The sequence below is a fragment of the Leptosomus discolor genome, chromosome 1, assembly GCF_034619465.1.
Source record: "Leptosomus discolor isolate bLepDis1 chromosome 1, bLepDis1.hap2, whole genome shotgun sequence".
Classification (NCBI taxonomy): Eukaryota; Metazoa; Chordata; class Aves; order Leptosomiformes; family Leptosomidae; genus Leptosomus; species Leptosomus discolor.
The window spans coordinates 169883854-169902769 of NC_141391.1; the positions used below are offsets into that span (position 1 = coordinate 169883854).

At 39.1% G+C, this 18916-nt stretch overlaps 1 protein-coding gene across 1 annotated transcript in view; it reads left to right on the forward strand.

Annotated features, from left to right (window-relative positions):
- The first annotated feature begins 9586 nt into the window (after positions 1-9586).
- Positions 9587-18916, forward strand: part of DCN (decorin) — a 35250-nt gene continuing 25920 nt past the window's right edge. Inside the window, exon 1 of the mRNA XM_009958584.2 lies at positions 9587-9791. Within this exon, the coding sequence (XP_009956886.1) occupies positions 9587-9791 (205 nt within the window). The remainder of the gene's footprint in view (positions 9792-18916) is intronic.

Consider the following 18916-nt stretch of genomic DNA (forward strand, 5'->3'; position numbering starts at 1 on the left):
TATTTTTAAAATGTTTAAGAATTATTATTTTTTTAAAATTCTGAGCCATGACAGTGTGAAGATGAATTTAACACCTTCCTACTGCCCTTTTTTAGTGAACTTCCATTTCACCCTTGTTGAAGAGGCTTGTATTCTACTTTTCCATTCTACTTTCAAATCAGCTAAAATTTGAGCACTGTTTATGGTTTTCTCATGATCACTTCTCCATCCTGAATGCTAGCTATCGTCTGTGCTATTTCGACTCTGCTCCCACATCATTATTTTTCTTTATTATGATTTAAAATTGACTCAAATGCAGTGAGTTACTTCAAAGGTTCAAGAGTTATGAAAAGCACATCCTTTTCATTTGAACCCCACAGGGCACACTCTGTTTAGACAGGGTTGGTTCTCATGTAACTCATCACCATCCACCTTAAGATTCTCAACAGTTCCTCTCTATAGTGAGGTCATACAATCCAAACAAAACTGGTAAGTTTCGTGATGTCATTGCTTATATCTTCAAAGTCACCGTTTCATGTGCTTAGCTGAAGTTAGAAATTATTTATTTCTTCAGCAGATTGCCAACATACAAAAATGAGCATTTTAATAGAGAGACACAGACACAAACTCTACTGTAAAGGTCCTTTTTTTCTATTCCACTTCTTTTTTTCAGGACTTTTCTCAGTAATACAGTCACTAGCTCCCCCTGAAAAAGTTTTTTCTCTGTGATGACTAAATTAGAAATCAAGGATGACCTGGCTACTCACATGTTTTTCATAATCTGGGAAGAGGCTGTTCAGAGCTGCACAGGATGTGTCTCATTTTGAATGCTGGTTCATAACCCCTGACTAACAGAGGACATGCAAGAAGTAAAGTTCCAACATTTGCATGAATTACTGTCATCCTTTTCTAGGGCATTGTGTAATCCAGCTGGGATGATGAGCCTTGTCCAGAGTATGATCTAAGGGCCATCAAAATGGCAATTAAGGTTTGGATTTTTCATCTGAACCTTGAAAATGGTTGGACTCCAACTCAGGATACTGCAAAATACAAAGAAAGGCCAAGATCTGATGAAACAGCTGCTCACTTGGATTTTCGTCTCCTCTTACCTAAACTAATCCTCTCTCCTCTCCAGTCATCGCTCCCTCTTTTGTCACTCACACTCCCAGAGTGACACTCTTTCTTGGGAAGGTCTTCCATAGGGATTTGTAGCCTTCTGATACCTTTGGGCATCTGCCAGCACACTCTTCATGTAAGAGATTTTCCGGAGGGCAGGAGACTGATGACACTTGCACAGAAGCCAGGCAGGATCAAAATGTAATGCTGTCTGTAACTGAAACACAGGAAATGGAGCACCTGAGTACTAATACAGAGGTATATGATAGCAAATGTTTTTGCCTATGTTTTCTTCACCATTAATAAAAGATGAAGAGGTAAAGTCAAAGTGAGGCTCTGGGAGACTTTGGTCCACAGTCACTTTTACTTTTCTCTAACTCTTTCTTTCTAGGATGGCTAGTCGCTGGGAGGACTCATACAAAGTCTAGTTTTACCTATTTGCTGCATTTTTGAGGGAGAGAGGTAACAGTGATCTCAAAACGTACACCTGTGTTACAAAAGTGTGAGGAATAGTCAGGACAGGCTTACTCCTCAAGGGTGGAAGGTAAGTTCAGAATATTTGAAATCATAGTGAGTAGTAAGGTTACATTGATAAGTGGTTAACTCCTGCAGCTGCTGGATACACCTGGATTAACCAGTTTGATTCAGGAGAGTATAGAAATGTCAGTGGAAAGGAAAGCCAGTGTCCAGTACAGGAACAGATTTGTCTTTCAAAAGAAAAGAGAACAAAACAAAGGACATGATAACATGTTGGAAACTTCAGCTGAAGGCAATTTCAATTTGTTTCCTAGAGTGACCTGTAGATCCCACCAACTCCCCTCAGAAGAGAGCAGGGAGATGGCTCTGGAGGGTAGACAGTACCTGCTCTTGCAGAGTGGGAAGGGGAAAGGGAAGACAGGCAGTGACAGGAGAAACTATTTCTCCAAAGACAGGGCACTCTCTTTTAAAGTTTGTTTGCATTTTGTTCAAACAGTTATACAAGAAGCACTTTCAAAGCCCCAGAAAAATAATGCTACTGGTAGCACATGTCCAAAATCTGATACATTGGTCCTTTTGATCCGTAGAAATGTCAAGAAGTGCAGGACCATCATTGCTGAGGTCACAGAGCGCTGGAGGAAACTTTGATACTCAGAATATCCAGAAATTACATTTCTGTTTCTTTAGCTACTTTGTCAGGCTATGCCTGGGTCAATATTTACCTCGATCAATGTTTACTAAGCTTGAGTCAATATTTACTTGCATTTTTAGGAGTGAAACTCCATTGCTGTGGCAAAAAGCAGTTTACCACAGGTGACTGAAAGAAATTATTAGCAATAGTGTAGAAAGGAGAGGAGAGAGGCAGTGGTATATTAAAGAACATAGAGGATGGCATGCTAGGGAGCTAATAGAGCCCAGGCGTGAGATATAAACATAGAGGGGGTGGAGAGGGCCCCTGAGAGGCAGCCAAACACAGGATCTGGTTCATTCCTTCCTGATGGGGATTGACACTTACCTAGATGGTTCATGAAGACTTTGAGGCAGATTTGCCTGTCCTTCTTCCTTACCACAACAACCACAACAACACTAACCGGTCTTTGATCATCAAAGCTGGGATCTATTAGAAAGCAGCCCAAGAAAAATGCCTTTTTCTGTAGTGGAAGCTTAGAATGAGAAAGAACCTGAATCTCTGGGCCACCATGTTCTTGCAGGACAAATTCTATCCTCCTACTTTGATTTTATTCCAGTGACATTCTGGATTGCAATTAATGCTACCCTTTTTTTCCCAGGCTCCCTAAAAAAAGCCTTTCTTTCCACACCCAGGAGCATTGGCTCCCCATTTTTCTAAGGAGTGTACAACCTGTGTTGGCAGCACTGGGCACCTGCTGAACATGCCTCTCTCCCAGCCCAGCCACACGGTCCAGAAGCTCTTCTCCCTGAGTGTGTTTGCTCCTTATGGGGCAGCTGCTCATTTCCTTCCTGCAAAGACTTCCACTGGACCCAGGCAGAGCAGACAACAGCAGGCAAGCTTCCTGCCTTCTCTCCCACCACTGCCCTTTGAAAGGTCCACAAAATAAGCTGTGAGCAAATGAAGCAGATGCTATCCATCAAAATTTAATAAAAAGACTGTTACATAAATAATATTAACATGCAGTTGCCTGTAACTTTCTGTGAATCGGTATTTGAAGCAGCATGTAGCCCTGTAAGTTTTTTACATTGGAGTAATAAAACCAAATAGGAACAAAGATTGTTCTAATAATTATTTTTTTATATTGACTAAGCTGTAGTCAAAGTAGCTCAGACTGGGAAGGAGAGCTTGTCGATACTAGGCCGTGTATGATCATGGGCCTTAAAATTATATAATGACTTAATATTGTTGTTGGTTTGGTTTTTTAAAAGATTTGTTTATCTTCTGAGTGATATAACAGGGGACAAATAGCAGGTTTAAAGGCATACTTCTTTCAGAAAGGATCCCCCGTTCCCATAAAAGCACACAAATAACTCAAAACAATTAATAGGATTGCACCTATATTCAGTGTTGTCAGTCCTTTCCCATTCAGTTGCTCAGTTCTCTACATACTCCAGTTTGCACTTCAGGAAGGCTTGGACACCTAGCAGATACCCCTTCTACCTCTGGGTATCGATAGACAGCATAAGTGTTTTCATAATTTCTGAAGGTGGTAATATGTTTTCCCCTCTGAGCTTCTTGGGGTGGACTTTGTCACAGAAGTAGCAAAATTCTCCTTCTCAGGCAGCAGCTCTTCTGCAGGCAGTCTGGGAATCCTCAGTCCACCTGGCAGGCACCCTGTGCTCCACCTGTCCCCATCTTGATCCTCATGTTTTTGTTTGAATCTGCCTGATGCCGAAGACAAAAAAAGAAGGAGAGGTGGTTGTCCATCCCCTCCTGTGCCTCCAAAGGGATTACTAAGATATTAAATTGTAACACCTTTCAACCCCCTAACGGATACCAGAACAAATGTATTACGATTTTACTGGGAAAACATATGAATGGGTTTTGTGAAGCAAACTGACAACAAGTTTACCCTGACCTGTTCCTCATCAAAATCTTGCTTTGAAACATTTTTAAACACCAGATGCAGCTGGTGACCAAGGTTCAAATAACTGACATTACTAAGATGCAGCCAAGACTTCAGCAAGCCTCATGGCGACACTTCTGGACAAAGATAAGGCTTTGTTGTAAGCATGAGAGCTGGGAACACCACTAATCATATGTAGAAAAATGTCACAACAAAAATCATTAGCAGTCTTCAATCCAGTGGAGAGGCAGGGGAAAGAAGTCAGCTCAAGGACTAGGGATGAATAAATGATCCTTAACTTTCAGAGTGAACTATATAAAGACGCTGTAATATAAGATGTCTGATTACACCTTTGGGCTACACTGACCAAAACTATCAGTCAATTATTCTACCATGTTTTCTTCCACCAAAGGAGAACAATTATAAGAGCTGTTTTAATGGCTTTTCTTGAAATTAAATGAAGACAATAGCTAAAATTTCAAGAGTTTATTGTGTTTCTAAAAATTCAGACTTCTTATAAACCTCATTTCACGTTTTACAGGCTTTAATTTCAGATTTGCACCTGGTCTTAGCCTAGGGGCAGAAATAAAAGGATACAAGTCAAAACACAGAGACACAAGCCTCCAGTATTTAGACAGGACAGCTAACAGCACAGGGAATCTACACATGTTCACAATGTGTTTGGATTACTAAACAAATAGTAATTATTGTATTTGCTCTCTTTTCGGTTTGCTACACTTTTAAAATTGTTCAGGAATAAAGAAACTTCATTTTAGCTTTCATTGATATTTGCATCAAAATAGAAATTACTGAAATAAAATATAAATCTGAACCATGAGTCAGATACATTTTTCCTTTCATGCTTTAAAAAAATCTCCACTCTCTCTTAAAAAAACTCGCAAAAAATCCACCCCCAAAAAACAGTTAAATCTAATCTTCCCTCTGCTTTGCTGTCCTGGTGAGAAAGCAGTTAAAAAAAAAAAAAAAGCAAAGTTTATATAAATCACAAATGTTAGACTCGTTCTAATGAAAACATGATTTTCATATGTATCAAAACCATGTTGTAGTTTGAAGAAATACATAAAACCTCTGTTATTAGACAGGAGAATAGTATATTACACTATGTACTACTTGGTTGACAATGATTTCAGCATAAGCAAAGGCAGGTTGATATCTCTTTAAATAGTTTTACCTAAATCTACCCCTTTTTCTGATATTAATCTCCACTTTGACTAACTCCAAGATTAATTTTATATCATTTCCTTGAATTACAAATACTATAAACAAGAGGAACAGCCAAACATTTTTCTCAGTAATGAGTCAGGAAAAAAAAACCCGAACAGTTAAAACCAAGAAAACTTTCCTAAATATATGTTGTAGGGACATAAATAAAATAAGTAAGATGAATTACAGCTAAGCATCTGTCTTATAGTGTACAAGTAGTTTTGGATTCTAAGCAGATGAAAAAGAAATAAAGCAAATGAAAAAGAAAAGGAGGAAAAGAAAGAAAAAGAGCTGATAAAGTTTCTGGCTACAATACAGGAGACATATCATTACCATATGATCTAATGTGGGTGTCAGCCTGGATTGTGTTCATTGAGAGAAACCTTATTTTTTAACTGTGCTATGGAATAGAAGCAGGAGGGTTTTCCAGCAAGTGACAGTCACTGAGCTGAACTTACCCCCTCCTCCTTTCCACACCTGCAAAGCCTTTTGCCTGGGTTGAATATTTAGTTTAATTACATCTCAGCTTTGAGAGCTCCTGTTGCAAATCCCTGGATTAAAAGGTATGGTTTTCAGTAATTCTCCTGAACTATGCTGCTCTAATAAAACTTCAGGCAAGTCTACGGCAAGAACTAGTTGAATTTTGAGAGAAGCAAGGGAAAAATCCTCCTAAATGTTTAGCAATGTTAAGTTTTGTATCCAGTACTTTTGTTTCTTGGGAACAAGAGAATGCATTCTCCAGGATTGTGCAGATTTCCTACTGTTTATTTGACTGTTCTGTCTCTTGTTTTGATTTGTATAAGCACTGCTGTAGTCCTTTCTTTTTCCTTACTGTAAACTTTTGCAGCAGTATATTCTCTGTTTGCAATCCAGTGTTTAGAACCGGTGATGCAGTGAGTGTAAAAATACATGAGTTCTTACATTTCTGTTTTAAACTGCACTCTGTGCTTTCTTTTTCGTTCAGATTTCTCCATATATATTCTAAACATTAATGAATATAATTTCAATCTCTTAGAAAAAAATACGTAGTAGTTAGATAAACGGGCTCATTGTATGCCTTTGTAATGTTAGAAAGTGCTATGTTACAGTGTACAAACAAGGGACCCACATTTAAAGAAGGTTGTTATGAATGAAATAGTAGAAAAGAAAATTCTTGGAGTTGAAACTCCTGTTAACAGAGTTTTAATCTCTTTAAAACTTTCAACTCCTGTGTTTGCACATTTAGACTTTATTACACAAAATGGGTAAAACATATAATGTAGGGGATTTTTTTTTTTTAAACTGCATGTATTGTTTAACTTGTCTTTTGTGGCATTTTGAGAGATTTCTGACAATAGGTGAACTAATATTTATAACTTGATATTAAGGTAAACTGACAAGAGGACCACCAATACACTGGTGACGTGAACTGATGAAGCACATTTCCAGTGGTATTTTAAACTGAAATGTGGCCAAGTCTATAGTATAGTTTCCTCTGTTTGTGGAAAAGTCTTCCTCATTGTAAACACATAATTAAAGCAAATTTAAACAGTTATGTCCTGCAGACGTAAATATTGTGTAACAGAACTTTAAGAACTCGGATTTTTTCCCCTCTCTACTTTTTTTTTGTGAGTGAAATGTAAACATTTCTTACTAGTACAGTTTTGTGTGTGTCTTTTTATCTAGCTGTTTATGTTCATTTACACATGCAAACAATAGGAATAGATACATGTGCCTGCAATACGAATACGTATATGAATAAAGATATGCAGACACATATCTGTTCCTGTTTCCTGATTAGTATGTAGCTTGTGGCTGCTGTTTTCTCTGCTTTGTCCTCAGGTTAGATCCTTGGTATCCTTTGCTGCCCTACAGTTTTTCTTTATACACAGCTCTTACTGATTTTATTATAGTTTTGACAAAACAGGGACCAAAGGAAAAGGCCTACTATAGGGTTTAACTGAGATAAGTGAAGACATCAATATTAATGCGAACAAGAAGTAAAGTGTAAAGACACTTCCAAAGTGCCTTTGCATTGTGGTTTTTTTTGTTTTTTTTTTTTTTTTTTTTTTTTTGAGGAGTAGTAATTTAACTCCAGGATAAGATCCTGGTTGTGCATTCTTGGGATGGATGGTGCTTCAGCAGTGACCCTGGGGGGGTATACAAGCAGTTTTAAATATTTAAAAATATTTTTAAAATATACGAATATGTAAAAAAGAGCTGGGGAAGCTTTTTGAGAAGTACTGACTGCCAGTGCCATGCCAGGGTTGGTGTGCAGCATTGCTAATGTTTATTGATGTTAATGTACATTTTGAAAAATAATTTGTACTGGGGTAATGTTTTATTTATCACTTTCACAGGGCAGCTTATTACAATGAATGGTGATGATTTAGCAAATTTGTCTTCCCATTTCAGACTATTAATAAATTGCATTGTTATTTTAGAATAATTCATACATAATAATGATTATCTAAAAAATCTTCTTTTAGGAGAGCTTACCACCATGTGTTAATACCACTTTGCTGTGACATCCTTACTTGTCTGTGTGTACTCTGCATGAATCATGGGGGTGCTGCTGGAGAAGGGACACAGCTACAATGTCAGCGGGGGGCCAGGGCAGGAAGGAGTACAGGAGGGTGGCCCACAAGGGGACACAGCCTGCCCCTGCTACATAGCACAAGTTTGCACAGAACTGACTTGGGCTAACAGGACATGCTAAAATGCTCTGACCCTCTAGTTGACACTGGGGTCTGTGAAACCCCTCAGAGCATGCAGTAGGTAATATGCTTGTTCCAGGAATCGAAAATACTTTCAGGTCCAACTAAGAAACAAACTATGTCTCTTAAAGAGGCAACAGAAACGATGTTTTGCTCCATTTGAAGTCACTTTGATGTCTTTGGGACATCTGAAGATGTTAGATACCTGTCTTCCTGCTAGGTAGAGGACAGAAATGTAAGCTATGATTTTATAACACTAGGTATTTTGTAAGGTAACCTCATCATCCTCTCAAGACTGAGCCCTAAAGGTTTCTTCAGGATTGCATTATTGGCATCTGTAGGTAGAAATTCACACAGGAAATTGAACCCAGGCACGATATAGATTGTATCTAATTCCAGGCCTGTGTTTTTTACTTACTTACTTTTTTCTTAATATTTTTTTTGTGGGTTGTTTTTAGACTCATGAAAGTTTGTAAAAGATAAGCTTCCTTACATGAAATAAATAGTAAAAGAAAATAATTTTCAGAAAATTAGCTGATCTGTACAGCCTTGATACAAAACCTGCAAACAGCAGTTTTGTAATTTTTCCTTAGTGCACCACAACACAGGAAGCACAATGTACAGTATGTTGAAATGCATTTAGGCTCAGGTCCTAAGAACGTGTATTTAAGCAGTTTTCCTTGTCAATATCTATGACAATACATACTTGTATAAAGATGTTGCTGTGCAAGAAAGTCTGCAGAATGAGACCCTGAAGTCCCATGAGAAAACATACTTTCAGTACTACAAGCTTCAATTCAAATGCTTATGCAGTGCAAAGCAGAGGATTTCCAGGGTGCATTGTTTATATCATAAAATCCCCTAGCCAAAAATTTGGCAAGAAAGCCAAGAATAGCTACTGTAACACAATATTATATTCCATTTTATTATGCTCTTTAAACTGGGAAAGAGGTATAGCTCATTTAAACAACTAAAGATCTTCCCCTGTCTCTCCATCTCATCACTAGATCCTACTCTTTCTCAGTTAGTTTTACTAGGCCGTAATTTAAAACACACAGCAAGCTGGTACTTAAAAAAAATATTTCTTGAGAAATACTGCATTACAGTGAGTTTGGGAACCTCAGGTTCATCCCCAGGGGACAAACTCATTGCTACGAAACAAATGCTAATGAGATCAAATAGACAGTTATGTTGGCAGAAAACAGACACATGGAAAATGTGGCTTATTGTTTTGACTGTTTTACATAACAAAGTTGACAGTGCTGGCTGTTCCTAATAAATATTACTCTAAATATGCAAACAGATGTGTTTACAGTTGCCTTTAAACTGCTCTGTAAAAAAAAAAAAAGCCTATTGACAAGCAGTTACCAGACCCCTATCACATAACTGTCCTATTTTCACAGTTCAGTTTTCATTTATTGAAAGGAACAGTTATGCAATTGGTGGATATGCTGGACCTCCTTCAGCAGGAACTGTGCAGCTATGGGAAACTGCTATTTATGTTGTAAATCTCCTGCTTTGATCCGTAGGTTCTGCCTGGAGTCCATGAACTAAGCCATGAGGCTGGCTCTTCTCTTCGTCCTACTGCTGCCAGCATGCTTGGCCAAGCCATTCCACCAGCAGGGCCTCTTTGACTTCATGCTGGAGGATGAAGGGTCAGCCGATATGCCTCCAACGGATGACCCCGTCATATCTGGATTTGGACCAGTGTGCCCCTTCCGCTGCCAGTGCCACCTTCGTGTGGTGCAGTGCTCTGACCTAGGTAAGCCCAAGAATATGTTCATAGGGTGTATACTTTCATTCTAACCATGGGTTTGCAGCTGAGAAATTGAGTCTGCTATGCACTGCCACTCCATAATTGGGTTTTTGTCAAAGAAATATGCTACAACTACTGTTAACCAGAATGTACTGTATGAACTAGGCCATAAAGCCCTGACAAGATGGACATTTGATGTGACAATGAAGATTGTTTGATTTTTTTTAATGTGTATTTTGTGTATGTACATTTCATTTGCTTTTTGAAAGACCACAGGTTTCTGTTGCAGAGAAAATCATTTTTCAAGGTTATTCCTTCAAATGCATATTAAATAAATTCAATGAGGTCAGATGCGGGGATGGAAACATTTTTAAAGGTTCTAAATTACATGGTCCAAGCTCCAACACCCTTAATCATACTGTCTAGTACCTCAACATAGAAATCATCACATTTCCATTGAAATACAGGAGCATGGAATAACCAGTCCTGGATCATATATGCTGGAACCAGCTCTTTTGAGGAAAGAGCTTGGAAACACTTCAAAACAATGAACACGTTTTGGAGCTCCTTATTAAATATCTTTCTTAGACACTGTTCAAGCTGAAACCATGAGAGAACCTTTTTCACAAACTCCCTTTAGTCCTCCATGGACAAGGGCTTGTCTGAATAGTCAGACCAGCAGGATGTGAAGCCATGCCTGCCATCTCCGTATTTGACTTTCCCACGCAGAAATCTCAAGTAATGAAGTTGACTTCAGTGAGATCATTATTTTTAAGCAAGTATTATTCAGTCTAAGTCAGTGTGCAGTGAGAAAATACATTAAAGTTGGTTTTGCTTACAAGAAAATTAGGCAATTTATTTAGTGGACAGAGAAATAACTTCTCTTATGATTTTACAGAGTTTGGTTTTTTTAAAGGTCTTCTCTCAGCTGTTTAAATGTATAACTGGGTGTTTCTGTTTTCCCATGTTATAGCATTGGCTTTGATAATTACTGTAAATCATGGTATAAAATCCACCAATTAGGACCTGGGTCTCATTGTGGTGGGTGTCATATAATTACAGAAAGGAGGGGGAAACATTAGTTACATCCCTAGAAACTTCTGTGAATTTATTAAAGCAAGCCACATAATTACGCAACGGATATGTTTGGCAAAGACCCAGTGAACAATGCAAGCCAAGTTGCACAAATGAGCATCGACTAATCTAGCCATGCATTCATAAAGCTTTCACAGTACTGTCTCTGTTGAAAGATACTTTCTTTTTTTACCATTTAGTTGCCAGATAGTAGCAAACATAGGGCAGGGAGTGGGGAGGAGGTTGCCCTACATGCCATGAAGGTCTTAGGTTTTATTGTTATTACACTGGCTAGTGCTGATGGAATTTAAGTTATTTGGGGAACTTGTCCCCAGTCTACTTCAATTCTGCAGAAAGTAAGGAGCTTTCACTTGGTAAAAGAGTAGAGATATTCACACAGGGACCCTTTGTTGCTGTACTTCCTCCCTTGTTCGTTCAGTTCTCCTTCACACACACATAGTTTCCAAAGGGTTGCACTACACTCCACTGCCTACAGATGCTTCTGGGTTAATAGAGTCCCATACTGACAAGGAGACTCAGAAATACAGCAATTAAGGTTCCCAGTCTGTGTTTCCCAGATAATTTTGAGAGGCGATAAGAAAGAGACATATTTTGAGCTTGGTTTAAACCCACATGCTGCAGATACTGTGATGAAAAGATTGTGCTTTTGAAGTGGCTGAGCTGATAACATCCAGCCTCTGGGTAATAAGGAAGAGAGATGTCCCTGGGCTTAAAATATGCAGCCCTGAAGAACATATATTTCCCTGGCAGAGCTCAAGGAAGTAATAATCATTCAGAGTTCTCCACCCTCTTGGCATTAAGTTTTGGGCATCCTTGTCACATGTGGCTACAGCAGCCCCTGATGGGTGATGGCCCAAGTGGGAGGCTCACCAGAGCGCAGGTTCGATGGCCACCTCTGCAAGCATGGGCAGGGCATCTGTGTGTGCTGCCTGCTCGCAGGCAAATCTACCCTCTGGTCTCCTCTCTTCCAGCCCTGAATCCATTTCTGTGTGACTCAGATAAGGTCAGATTTACCTACTGGCTTGAAGAAAGCCGGGAGCTGGCTCCAAGGGCTCAAAATATTGTTGCAAACTGTGGAGGACCTGACAGGATGACCTAGCATGCTCGTGGGCTGTGGGGTGAAGGGTGCTTGGGGCAGAGTGATCAGGAAGGTAATGTGTACATAGGAGCCGTAGAACTGGCAACGACCGTTCCACCTCCCTGCTAACCACTGCTCCCAGCCTGCCTCTCTGTCCAGCTACAAGTGTTTCCGACCCAACCAAATTAGCTACCTTCCTCCCCCAAAATTATCAAATTTAGTCATCTAGTCCTATGGGCACTAATTGGAGAAAAACTGCAAGCAAAAACAAGAGTCCTCCCAGGGATATATTAAGAGCTTACTAAATTAAGTCCCGCAAAAATAAGTTGAAATCTGGATCATGATCCCTTCTTCCACTCACTCTCTGGCATGAAAGAGGGGCTTTTTGCAGCCATGAGCCACTGAGTGCAGAGGCCATGTCAGAGCAAGGCAGCTGGAGGACCCTAATGTGGGCTGCTTACAGAAAGGTCTCCTCTTCCTCAGAACACTTCTTCTTGTGCCCAAAGAGGCATTTGCTATTTGTAAACTCTTGCTTCATAAGGAAAAAACAACTATCTGACACAGAGTTACATGAATAAACCACAGGAAAACCATCACATCCAAGGTCCAGAGATCAGGTTTGCCCCTTGTCTCATGAACAGTGGATGGGAATAATAAAAAATAATAATTACAAATTCAATAAAAACAGTGAAAAAAAAGCCCAGTGGTCCAATTACACCCTTGTCAGCTGAATTTTTGCATTCCTGTACTTTTAAGCTTCAGTCACATCTTCCTAAGCACATACCTCTGAATTAATTTATTTTGCCTCCAAGCCAAGAGCTGAGTTAGCAGGAAGGAGAATGCCGTCTTCTCACACCCTGAAGAAGAATTCTCTCCTAGATGCGCTTACTGACAGATCGAGAGCAGAGCCCCATGTGCCTGCCTTATATGAGTGGTATTACCTTTGTGCAACAGGCTCAAGGATCTTATTAAGGAAGGCCACCATGGTATCTTGATAAAAGTGCTGCCTTTTCTAAATCTGCCTCCTGTTGCTAAAAGGCGGCCAAAGGTTCACTTTTTAATCATGCCTCAGTATAAGCCATTACTATACTATAGCCAGACTTTCCATAGAAATCGCAAACATCTTCCTTATCAGTACACACTACAGGTGGGGAGTAACTGATACAGCTGGTCAGAGCAGCTCTTCATGTTTAAAATAATAAATGCAGGGAAGATGTGGAGTCAGTCGGCCAGGCAAACATGCCTCATAAAAGCCCTAGCAAGGATTAACCATTCCATTTAAAGTCTCATCCTCCCAAAGAGAGTCTCAAGAAAAGGTTCCTCCCAGAGTGCCCTGGTAGGCAGGAGGATGCCTGTGTGATTACTCAGCCCTGCAGCAAATGCAGAATGCTTCGTAAGAGTATTTGGAGGTGACGGTCAGAGCTTTAGTTCACCTTCAGATAAGTCTGACAGTCCCTTACGAAGTGAGCAGTGTCTGTGCTCTGCAGGTTCCAATGAGATCACCTTCTTTGGAGACTTCACAGGATATAGGGGGTCCCTCCAGCCTTCTTGCTGTGAGCATGCATGGAGTTTTTGTAGTCTCCAAAAGGTGTGCAAGAGGTAGATGTCAATAATCAAAGTTCAAGCAGTATTATAGCTTAAATTGGAATATACAGCTCAGAAATGCAGGGTTTTTCCAGCTGTAACATAAAGTAGGGTATATTAAAGCTCAGCATCAGTGTTGGAGTGTGTGTTTGAAAAGCATTTTGAGATCAGTAAGTGAAAAGCTCCTGGATATCTAAAGCATTGTTCCAGGGATACGGTAAAATGAGGCAGTTTATCTGACCACATTCAGTGTCTAAACTTATTAACTGATGGCTCTTCAACACCTGAACCATGGTAACATGACAATAGCTAATATATTTGTTGACAAAAGATGATTTATCTCATTGTATAAAATCTTCCAGAAACATCTGAACACTCATTTTCAGATCATGACTCCATTTGGGAACCTCATCTCTCATTATAAAGGAAATTATCTTCTTTGGGATATACCTTGATTTGAACTTTGAAGTTTTTGTTAATTTACATTTTAATTGCTGAGCTTTTAGGACAAGTTTTTCCATATTTTACTCATTTTTTCCTTCCAACAGTAAAGACTAGAGACTTACTCCTTTTATGTTTAATAGAAGCTGAGACTCTCATGAAATTCCCTGGCTTCATGGAACTGGATCATTTAATAAAAATATTGTTAATAAAAGCGGAAACATTGTCACTTATACTGCGAGTAGCTTCTGCCTCACAATACCATGGCCTTAAAACTGAAAACTAAATGCCTTTTTGGAGAACAGTCTTTAGCCAAGCTGTCATCAAAGTCATTGCGCTTTCCACATGCTAACTGGGTGAACTGTAACATGTTGGAGATCAGACAGGAGGATCTATATGAAGTGTTACAGGTATTATCTGTAATATAGGAGTGATCTCAGGTGATGTTAGCTATCTAAGAGTCATCTGGGCTCCTTCCACAGCCATGGGGAGAGTTAGGTAGCCTCCCAATGGGGCAGTTCATCCTGTCTAAGGTGGATGTCAATGACAGAAAGGATACATCACTCTTGGAGAATTAAACTGCCAACACAGTGCCTCAATGATTACCCGAGGCTATACAAATTACTTTCAGATTAATGAAGTTATGTGTGATAAAATTGATGCGTGGAAAAAGATAAACTCAGGTTACTAGCATTATTTTGTAATACATTTGCCATTGATTATTAAAATTTTTGTAAATATATTCCACTTAGATACATTTTTATGGGATGCCTTGAAATCTAAAGAAAGCATGAATTAAAGCCCTCTACTCAGTATAACCTAAAAAATTATTAAGTCAAGAACCCAATAATTAGAAAACACTGTTAAATGTTGTCAAGAAGAAAAATATATTGGACTAGATGTAGACTGCTTTATATCAACAAAAAGTCATTAGCTCTTGCCAGTGTAACAGTAAAAGACAGGCCTTGTTGCATTGCAACCTGATTTGCTGATGTTCCCATTCCAGTTGATAAACATGGTTCTAGGTGAAAATTAATCCGCTCTAAATACATCCCTTCTCTACTAACTGCTTACTCCAAGGTAACAGTTACCAACTCTGTGTGGTTCTTTTTTTTTTTTTTTTTTTTTTTTTTAGTATTTGTTTACTTGCTTCAGACTAGGAAATGCCATTTAAGAAAGCCTAGTGGCAGGAATGGCAATCCTGACTGCCAAGTCAAAGTGTTACAAGAAGTGACTGTTTTCTGGTTTCACTGTGAGAAGGGTTCATTTCTAAAATTTCCCAATGAACAAATAAATAGCTAATAGATAGCTAGTATAATGTCAGTCAATTATTATAAGTCGTAGCAGTTGAATGCAGCGCTTAATACATACTAGATAATCACTGCTGACACCTACTAGTGTTATGGACAACTATAGTATGTGTAGTATATTCTAAACACTTTTATAGGGTGTATTACTTGGTAAGATATATAACTATTTAAAAATTATCTGTGTTTATACAACATAAAGGCTGTGTTATTCAATTGCAAAATGTTCCCAGCCAAGTCTTAAAAAGAGCTAAAGAGTCCAAAGGCTCCTTCCCAATGTTCACTGAGAACTCACTGCCAACAGGGAGGAGACCCAGGAATTTGTGTCCTATGTGAAGCCACCAATGATAACAGCCAATGATAACAGCCAATGATAACTGCCAACACTATCCTCCAGCTACTCAGAAAAACTCTGCTCTCAGAGTCCAGTTACCAAGGTGTTTAGAAAAGATTCTAGTTTTAAGCAGATTTTCAAAACTCCTCTCTCTAACTCAGATTTGAGTGTGTCCCTTCCTTATCAACTTTGGACTCACTGGTCTGTATTTCGCTTTACCCATGTCCTGGACCTGTGATGTCATTAAAAGGAAGTGGGCCAAAAGACAGTAATCAGGTTACAGAAAAAAAGAGTATTTTTCTGAACATAGTTTTATCTTCTCCTAAAGTTTAAATCTAAGAATATATCCTCCAAAATACACTGATTTATTTTGTAAAAAACTTGTTTCTCCTACTTTGAATGCCTGACCTGACAAACAGTATTGACAAATGCTGGAATTCTAGGTCTCTTTGGTGAGGCCGCCCCTTGAATACCGTCTGCAGTTTTGGGCCCCTCACTACAAGAAAGACATTGAGGTGCTGGAGCGCGTTCAGAGAAGGGCAATGAAGCTGGGGAAGAGTCTGGAGAACAGGTCTTATGAGGGGAGGCTGAGAGAACTGGGGCTGTTGAGTCTGGAGAAGAGGGTGCTGAGGGGAGACCTTATTGCTCTCTACAACTGCCCAAAAGGAGGTTGTAGTGAGGTGGGAGTCGGTCTCTTTTCTCAAGTGACTAGCAGTTGGACAAAAACAAATAGCCTCAAGTTGCACCAGGGGAAGTTTAGATACTAAGAAAATTTTTTTACTGAAAGAGTGGTCAAGCATAGGAACAGGCTGCCCAGGGAAATGGTGGAGTCACCATCCCTGGAGGAGTTCAAAAAATTTGTAGGTGTGGCACTTTGGGACATGTTTTAGTGGTCATGGTGGTGTTGGGTTGACTGTTGAACTTGATCTTAGAGGTCTTTTCCAACCTTAATGATTCCATAATTATATTTTAGGGCTCATTCATATAGAGCATTATTGTCTTTACACTATGAAATCAAAGTAGATAGATGGAGAACTTGTTCGTCAGCTTGTCCACAAGGAAAGAGATGAAAACCATGAACACGGACACAAAGGGACCTTAAGACCAAGGACCATACCTCCACAGATTTTTTTGGAGATGAGGAGGTTAAGTTGCAGTTTTCAACTTATGGGACCAATTATGGGACTCGAACAGCTTTGTACAAATCACCCTGTTGTTAGCAGGGTTACATTTGCTATATAGGCAACTCTGCTGGAAGCTTTTTAGGCAGGCGATAGGGAATGAAAAAGGTGAAAAGCTGTGTTTAAAGAATTTGTGTGCTCTCTGCATGCATGCTCTTAAATGAGAGGGCACCCAGGAGAGCATCCCATACCAGCTTTGTGTTTCTTTCCTGGGATCTATTTGGAGTGCTTTGAGTTGCTACAAAAATATATTAAGGAGAGGGTGCTTGCAGTCTTAGTATCAGTAAGAAAAGGAATGCAATAAATACTCATATTTAAAAGAGCAGTGTAAACCAGAAACCTTTTCTGCCCACCTGATGGCAACTTTAGTTCATGTCAACTTTAGCGATTTAATGGCAAAAAAACAAATGGTCAGATTATTTACAGAAATGCTACAGCATTTAAAACATGCACAAGTATAAACGGTGCTTCAGTCTGGTTCTGTAATACATCATTAGCACAATAGAAATGTGCAATAGGTCATTCCAGAAACAGTTTCCGTCTGCACCTCCTGCACCACCTAAAATGTGAAAGTCTAGAATGACCACAGTTTCTGTGCTCAAGCACATGTTTTTCCTTCTGCTGCTCCAGGGTGGGCCTCAGAAACTAAACAGGCTCTCAGTGAATTCATATTTTAGGTTGACATGGGAGAAGAGTGTTTGTAGTGGTGCAATAACCAAACTATTTGCTGAATATCTCTACCCAAGAGGTGTAGGAGCAAAGGCATAAGTGAGTTAGCCGAACAGGACTAAAAAGCTATGTTATCATTCAGCTTTGATACCATGTCTTTTCATAAGTTCAATTAGGTCTTCAGCTGTGATTTCCACACCTTCAAAATGGGAAGATTGTACTGATCCTTTACCACCGGGAAGTAAGAATAGGAAAGGAAAGGTGAACAGTGCTAGTAAAGTTTGTATAGTAGGAGCATCTCAAAAAAGAAAAAAAAAAAAAAAAAAAGAAATTCTTGCTTTTTCAAAGGAAGCTGTATCAGAAATTATTTAAAAAGGAGATGTGTAGAAAGTTTCAGATTCAGGAAAGGAAAAGGGAAGAAGGAACTTAACAACTCAATGAAAATTTTACTGTTTTCAGGGTTAAGGGGCAAAATTTATTTTCTCATCTTTATTCCTTCGTTCTATGGCAGAAAGTTTATATCCTCTGGACTGGAGATGACTGTTACAGTGATAGCTGACCTGGGGAAGGTCTATCACTAAATGACTAACAAAATAAATCAGTAATAAAGCAAAAATATCTAAGAGTTACAAGGATATATACAACATCATCTAGTAGAAAGAGCAAACTAACAGGTTTGCAGACTCGCTGATTCAGTCAGGAAATTCTCTCTCAACATTTATTTAGATGTTGTTTACTACATCCAAACACAGCCACAGCAGCTCCTTCCATTGTTTTCTTGCATGAAAATAGGTTGAAAACAATCCTACAACATTTATGAAAAATGGCCATGTTATGTTTAGAAGTACCCAAAATAACCAGGAACATATCTCTGCCCTCAGGTCATAATAAAACTAAGGCTGTGCAATGACCATGTGGTCAGAACAGGAAGGGGTAAGTTTACTTGAAACCAGAGAAGATTCCGCGCACAGCCCTCCCCACCCCCTCGTGACTCTTTATGGCTAGTTAGTGCTAATTCTGGCAAATCCCAAAGTAAAGATTGAGGGAGATATCCTTAAATTGTCAGCTGTTGCCTGCAACTTAAACTGCAAACCAAGCAAACATCAAATTATATTACTCCAAAGGATCATTGAAAATGTGAAAATGTAATTTGTTAGATAATGCTCACTTTTGTGAGTCACTGAAATGCTCTCGTCTGACTACTGTAAAATACTCGTAAGAAATAAACGTTTCACCTCAATGCATGAGTACTCATAGATAGTACATCTGCATTGCATCCGTTTTGACTAAAGCCATTATACACATGGTGCTGGCAGATTGCATGAATCATACAGGACAGTTCCTGTTCTCTGATGCCATGTTTTATGTCTGTAATCATGACAGTGGGAAATGTAAAGCTGGCAATTCTAGTAGTTCAGAAAACTCATAATATTTTTTTTAAC